The sequence below is a fragment of the Oncorhynchus clarkii genome, chromosome 32 (genome assembly GCF_045791955.1).
Source record: "Oncorhynchus clarkii lewisi isolate Uvic-CL-2024 chromosome 32, UVic_Ocla_1.0, whole genome shotgun sequence".
Lineage (NCBI taxonomy): Eukaryota > Metazoa > Chordata > Actinopteri > Salmoniformes > Salmonidae > Oncorhynchus > Oncorhynchus clarkii.
In genome coordinates this window covers 36231877-36239346 of record NC_092178.1, presented here as the reverse complement: position 1 = coordinate 36239346, position 7470 = coordinate 36231877, and the positions used below count along the sequence as shown (strand labels likewise).

Genomic DNA, 7470 nt, shown 5'->3' with positions numbered 1-7470 from the left:
CAGAGTAAACTGCCTAACTGACCTAACATAATCGCAAGGTGTGCTTTCACCGTAAAGTATTTTAGAAATCAGACACCGTGGCTGGATTAACAAGAAGTTTATCTTTAAAATGGTGTATAATACTTGTATGTTTGAGGAATTGTAATTCTGCGATTTCTGTTGTTTGAATTTGGCGCCCTGCAATTTCACTGGCTGTTGGCGAGGTGGGACGCTAGCATCCCACATATCCCAGAGAGGTTTTAAAATGTATTGGAACACCATTTTACCAGAATTATAAATGTCTTTGATTCATCTAGAAACAATATCTGATAATGGCTGCGATCGTACTATTCAGGAATTAATATATTCTTCTCATTTTTCTCAGACAGCCATTAGACAAATGTAATTTACAGCATGTCATTAAACATACATTTTAGTTAAATTAAATATCATACAATTAATTTATAACACATTTCTTATACATTTGTACATGAACTTGCATTGAATATTATTTTAAGTGCTTTTTAAGGTTTTCCTAAAATCCTAATTCTCTGTTCGTGGCTTTGACCAGGACATACTTTCTCAGGATGTTGCCTCTGAGCATTTTTGATACAACTTGTTTGTCCTTGGCACTGCACATTTTTTGATACTTCTAATTTAACTCTGCAATGAAACAATAAAATCCACTCAAGTTCTTCAGAGTTCCTTTGGGGGAATCTTGTCTCTCCATTTTCTTCATCAGTTGATCATACCTTTTTTTGTATTTCTCAGTTTTCCGTTAAGCTTTATCAAGTTTGACATTTGTCATGCAAAGATCTCTGTTTTTGAGCGACCTCTTCCAACCTTTTTCCTTCCAGCAAGGATTTGACTTCTCATTCCTGTTGCAGATGATGAGGAAGGGGTATCAGGGCGTGCATCAGGGCAGGTAAGTTAGGGGATGGTATGATGGCCTCATGTTCTGGCTGCAAGTCACCTGGTGACTAATGTGTTGTGTTGGCTGATAGGTGGGTCTCCATTGCAACGGTTCTCTTTAAAGTCTGTCTTCTATTCCTTTGGTCCCCCTCGCCACCTCCCACTATGACACAGTCCGTATCGGGATACTGGCTCCCCTGATGGCCCTCTGTGGCTTCTTCACCGCCCTCCTCTACCTCTCGCCTCTCTTCCAGCTCCTCCAAACGCTCCACGCACATCCGGATCATTTCATAATCTTCCCTGCACTCATCCTCCTCTGTTGCCCTCACCTGGAACAAAATTGAGACCGATTTGAGTGTGCTAGTAATCAATGTCCTTGGGTAGCTACCAGACCTAGGTTCAAATACTATTTAAAATATCTCAATTACTTTCACATACATTCTAAGTATTTATTTTGTATTTGAAAGGACAAGTAGTCAAATATTTTAATGCATTTGGAAATACTAAAATACACTGACTCAAATACACACCCATGCATTTAACCCAGGGATTTAAAAATAGTATTTGAAAATACTCTCAAATACAATTTGGTAAACTATTTGGTTTTAACAAATAACCATTAAAATACTAAACCATGTATCTTTTTTTGGGCAGCGTATTTGAAAATACAATATTTTAAATACCAAATACACATAATACTATTATGTTGATACAATACAGTAACTCTGCTGTTGTAGAGAGTGCATGATTCTCACCCATTTATAGATCCAGAGATGGATGCACTGGTAAGTTTTGTTCCTGAATCTACTTACCTTGATCTCATCCAGAGTGTTATGTTCGTCATCGTGACGTATATCTGTCTTAGTGTACAAGAATGTATGGTCATCAACCTGAGACTGTACAGGGCTGTGAGGCTGCAGTGAGGGGGAATGATCAGTAGAGGTCGACATAAGGGATTGACTGCTGCCACTGACTGTCACTGGCATCGAGTGACTCTCTTCTGACTTGATCTGAAAAGGAGCGGTGGAGAGAAAAAGAATGAAGACGAGCCGATTGAATGTTGTCACGGGTAGAACAATCTGACAGTGAACACTGCAAATCCAGCCTTTGTTGAATCACATAGTAGACTCGTATTTGCTTTCTACAACTGAAATATATGTTAACATTTTATGTTGTGATTTCCAACCAATGCTTCAACACCAATAAACACTAACCAAAATAAGTAACTAACCTTTGGTGAGCTGGGGTTCCTTGGCTGCATGTACTTGCCCAGGGCTCCCTGGCACTTCTCCACAACATGCTCCATCTGCAGGTAGCTAGCGGCCGTCAGGTAATTCACTATCTCCTTGGGGCTGAACTGCAGCACACCGGTGTAGCAGGACTGGAGCAGCTCACATACCACAGAGGAGCTGTGAAGGACTGACACCTAGAGGGCAAAATAGGACAAAAACATACCAAACAGTTATTTTGCTGTTATGTCTCAAGAGACCTTTCCTATGATCAATCGTGTAAGCCATAAGTGTCATATCCTGCAAGACTTGTGATAGTATCTACTCGACTGAACCATAATGAGGCATAGGACTGGAACCACAGCTGGCGTGATACATCTGTGAGTTTCCCAGGCCAAAGATATGCCTATTAAAACAGTCTGATCATTGAAAGGTGCATGTGACAAGAAGTGTCCGGGGCTAGTATATCAGTTGAAGCTGACACAACATTTATGAAACATAACCCAAATAGTGTGTATCAAGGTGGCTTTCACTGGCATCCACCTGCAGTTCAGAGGAAGGGTTAAGCAGGAATTGGTCCCTGAGGAAGGGGGAGCAGGCAGCCAGGACCACTTTGTGTCCCCGGAATGTCTGCCTGCCGCTGGCCACGATGGTGATGTCACAGAACTGCTGCCTGGACCTCAGAGAGTTCATGCTCTTTAGCGTGGCGTCACCGTGACCTGGCAACCGGAAACACAGCACCTCCATCTTAGCTACTGTGGTGCCTATATGAGAGACATGAAGAAGACATTCTTGACATAATGCAATTATCATGTCAAATATGCAGTACCAGTCAAAGGTTTGGACACACCTACTCATTCAAGGGTTTTTCATTATTCTTCAAAGTAGCCACCCTTTGCTCTTGCACACTCTTGGCATTCTCTCCAACTTCATGAGGTAGTCACCTGGAATGCATTTCAATTAACAAGTGTGCCTTGATAATTAATCACGAAGCTGGATGAGAGAATGCCAAGAGTGTGCAAAGCTGTCATCAAGGCAAAGGGTGGTTACTTTGAAGAATCTGTTGAACACTTTTTTTGGTTACAACATATGTGTTATTTCATAGTTTCACTATTATTATACAATGTAGAAAATAGTAAAACATGTATAAAAACCCTTGAATGAGTAGGTGTGTCCAAACGTTTGACTGGTACTATATATATATATTTTTTTTAAGTGGGAGAACTTGCACAATTGGTGGCTGACAAAATACTTTTTTGCCCCACTGTACATATACAGTGCCTTGCGAAAGTATTCGGCCCCCTTGAACTTTGCGACCTTTTGCCACATTTCAGGCTTCAAACATAAAGATATAAAACTGTATTTTTTTGTGAAGAATCAACAACAAGTGGGACACAATCATGAAGTGGAACGACATTTATTGGATATTTCAAACTTTTTTAACAAATCAAAAACTGAAAAATTGGGCGTGCAAAATGGAGTCTACAACCCACACAAGTGGCTCAGGTAGTGCAGCTCATCCAGGATGGCTCATCATTGCGAGCTGTGGCAAGAAGGTTTGCTGTGTCTGTCAGCGTAGTGTCCAGAGCATGGAGGCGCTACCAGGAGACAGGCCAGTACATCAGGAGACGTGGAAGAGGCCGTAGGAGGGCAACAACCCAGCAGCAGGACCGCTACCTCCGCCTTTGTGCAAGGAGGAGCAGGAGGAGCACTGCCAGAGCCCTGCAAAATGACCTCCAGCAGGCCACAAATGTGCATGTGTCTTCTCAAACGGTCAGAAACAAACTCCATGAGGGTGGTATGAGGGCCCGATGTCCACAGGTGGGGGTTGTGCTTACAGCCCAACACCGTGCAGGACGTTTGGCATTTGTCAGAGAACACCAAGATTGGCAAATTTGCCACTGGCGCCCTGTGCTCTTCACAGATGAAAGCAGGTTCACACTGAGCACGTGACAGACATGACAGAGTCTGGAGACGCCGTGGAGAACGTTCTGCTGCCTGCAACATCCTCCAGCATGACCGGTTTGGCGGTGGGTCAGTCATGGTGTGGGGTGGCATTTCTTTGGGGGGGCCGCACAGTCCTCCATGTGCTCGCCAGAGGTAGCCTGACTGCCATTAGGTACCGAGATGAGATCCTCAGACCCCTTGTGAGACCATATGCTGGTGCGGTTGGCCCTGGGTTCCTCCTAATGCAAGACAATGCTAGACCTCATGTGGCTGGAGTGTGTCAGCAGTTCCTGCAAGAGGAATGCATTGATGCTATGGACTGGCCCACCCGTTCCCCAGACCTGAATCCAATTGAGCACATCTGGGACATCATGTCTCGCTCCATCCACCAACACCACGTTGCACCACAGACTGTCCAGGAGTTGGTGGATGCTTTAGTCCATGTCTGGGAGGAGATCCCTCAGGAGACCATCCGCCACCTCATCAGGAGCATGCCCAGGCGTTGTAGGGAGGTCATACAGGCAAGTGGAGGACACACACACTACTGAGCCTCATTTTGACTTGTTTTAAGGACATCACATCAAAGTTGGATCAGCCAGCCTGTAGTGTGGTTTTCCACGTTAATTTTGAGTGTGACTCCAAATCCAGACCTCCATGGGTTGATAAATTTGATTTCCATTGATAATTTGTGTGATTTTGTTGTCAGCACATTCAACTATGTAAAGTAAAAAGTATTTAATAAGAATATTTCATTCATTCAGATCTAGGATGTGTTATTTTAGTGTTCCCTTTATTTTTTTGAGCAGTGTATAGATATATACAGTGGGGCAAACAAGTATTTAGTCAGCCACCAATTGTGCAAGTTCTCCCACTTAAAAAGGTGAGAGAGGCCTGTAATTTTCATTATAGGTACACTTCAACTATGACAGACAAAATGAGAAAAAAAAAACAGAAAATCACATTGTAGGATTTTTAATGAATTTATTTGCAAATTATTGTGGAAAATAAGTATTTGGTCACCTACAAACAAGCAAGGTTTCTGGCTCTCACAGACCTGTAACTTCTTCTTTAAGAGGCTCCTCTGTCATCCACTCGTTACCTGTATTAATGGCACCTGTTTGAACTTGTTATCAGTATAAAAGACACCTGTCCACAACCTCAAACAGTCACCCTCCAAACTCCACTATGGCCAAGACCAAAGAGCTGTCAAAGGACACCAGAAACAAAATTGTAGACCTGCACCAGGCTGGGAAGACTGAATCTGCAATAGGTAAGCAGCTTGGTTTGAAGAAATCAACTGTGGGAGCAATTATTAGGAAATGGAAGACATACAAGACCACTGATAATCTCCCACGATCTCGGGCTCCACGCAAGATCTCACCCCGTGGGGTCAAAATGATCACAAGAACGGTGAGCAAAAATCCCAGAACCACAAGGGGGGACCTAGTGAATGACCTGCAGAAAGCTGGGACCAAAGTTGCAAAGCCTACCATCAGTAACACACCAGGTACTCAAATCCTGCAGTGCCATACGTGTCCCCCTGCTTAAGCCAGTACATGTCCAGGCCTGTCTGAAGTTTGCTAGAGAGCATTTCGATGATCCAGAAGAAGATTGGAAGAATGTCAGATGAAACCAAAATATAACTTTTTGGTAAAAACTCAACTCGTCGTGTTTGGAGGACAAAGAATGCTGAGTTGCATCCAAATAACACCATACCTACTGTGAAGCATGGGGGTGGAAACATCATGCTTTGGGGCTGTTTTTCTGCAAAGAGACCATGACGACTGATCCGTGTAAAGGAAAGAATGAATGGGGCCATGTTGTTTAGCTTTTGAGTGAAAACCTCCTTCCATCAGCAAGGGCATTGAAGATGAAATGTGGCTGGGTCTTTCAGCATGACAATGATCCCAAACACACCGCCCGGGCAACGAAGGAGTGGCTTCGTAAGAAGCATTTCAAGGTCCTGGAGTGGCCTAGCCAGTCTCCAGATCTCAACCCCATAGAAAATCTTTGGAGAGAGTTGAAATTCCATGTTGCCCAGCAACAGCCCCAAAACATCACTGCTCTAGAGGAGATCTGCATGGAGGAATGGGCCAAAATACCAGCAACAGTGTGTTACAGAAAACGTTTGACCTCTGTCATTGCCAACAAAGGGTATATAACAAAGTATTGAGAAACTTTTGTTATTGACCAAATACTTATTTTCCACCATCATTTGCAAATAAATTCATAAAAAATCCTACAATGTGATTGTCTGTTTTTTTTCTTCTCATTTTGTCTGTCATAGTTGAAGTGTGCCTATGATGAAAATTACAGGCCTCTCTCATCTTTTTAAGTGGGAGAACTTGCACAATTGGTGGCTGACTAAATACTTGTTTGCCACCCTGTATATTGTAGCACCTGGGTCAACCTAAGGGAAACTTAGGTTGTACAAGAGGCATGGTGTTGTCTGACTATTCTTTAAAAAGTAAAAGCACAGCTTCCATATATCGTGTTGACAATCAACATTCCCTGTGATTCTGAACTGATGGTCATGTTAGACAGAGAAGGTCAAGTCATTGTTCACTTTGTTTTCACGTCAAGCAGGTCACAACGTGTAACTGAAATCAGGCATATGATATGGCTCTCTAAAACAAAGTAAACAATCAAGCTACTAACGTTACTAGCCTAGGTTGAAGATAACCATTAACGTTATATATTTTTCGACCTCGCTACATACTACTGCTAACGTTACTAGCTAGCTAGTTAGCACTAGCAGCATGTGCTTAGGTCAATTGTGCAGGTTGTACATTTCGCCAACGTTATTGAATATCCAACCCCGCTAACTTAGTAGTACCAAGCTAGCTTGTTGCCCCCTAGCCCCAGCCAGGCCAATGTCAACTAGCTAGCCACAAGACCCCTTGGATTAAATTCGACATTAGCTAGTTTAGTGTTTCCTTACCTGCTATTACTGTAGATATCTTTTATATCTCCTTAATATATGTTTTTTTGTGGAGTAACTAGGCACGAATTCGTTGTATGTTAGCCAAAACGCTGTTTACTTTGTTTAACTAGCTAACCCCAGCATGTTTTCAACGGTCGTCCCTAGTTACCAAAAGCACTAAGTCATAAACCCCGCCTATTTCTACACATGATCTTCTTAAAATTGTATATTAAACCTAACCTTAACCACACTGCTAACTTTATGCATACATAAAAATAAGCCCCACTCCCTCCCCCCCAACATTTTTCAATGAATTTTAGCATTTAGCTAGCGATTTTTTTATACGTGAGTGGACCATCACTTCCCCTGACAACAGCTTGACAGTCATTTTTTAAAGGGATTGACACAAAAAGGAACATCTGAAAACTTAGCTACAGTTGAAGTCGGAAGTTTACATACACCTTAGCCAAATACATTTAA

General features: G+C 42.5%; 1 protein-coding gene across 1 annotated transcript in view; it reads right to left on the bottom strand.

Moving 5' to 3' along the window:
- Positions 1–7180, bottom strand: part of LOC139391774 (zinc finger and BTB domain-containing protein 12-like) — an 8905-nt gene extending 1725 nt beyond the window's left edge. Inside the window, exons 1-5 of the mRNA XM_071139318.1 lie at positions 7009–7180; positions 2664–2884; positions 2123–2317; positions 1704–1901; positions 1–1220 (exon numbers count right to left, since the gene is read on the bottom strand). The exon at positions 1–1220 is cut by the window's left edge and continues 1725 nt beyond it. Of these exons, the coding sequence (XP_070995419.1) occupies positions 960–1220; positions 1704–1901; positions 2123–2317; positions 2664–2867 (858 nt within the window). The 5' untranslated portion in view covers positions 2868–2884; positions 7009–7180 and the 3' untranslated portion in view covers positions 1–959. The remainder of the gene's footprint in view (positions 1221–1703; positions 1902–2122; positions 2318–2663; positions 2885–7008) is intronic.
- Positions 7181–7470: the final 290 nt, after the last annotated feature.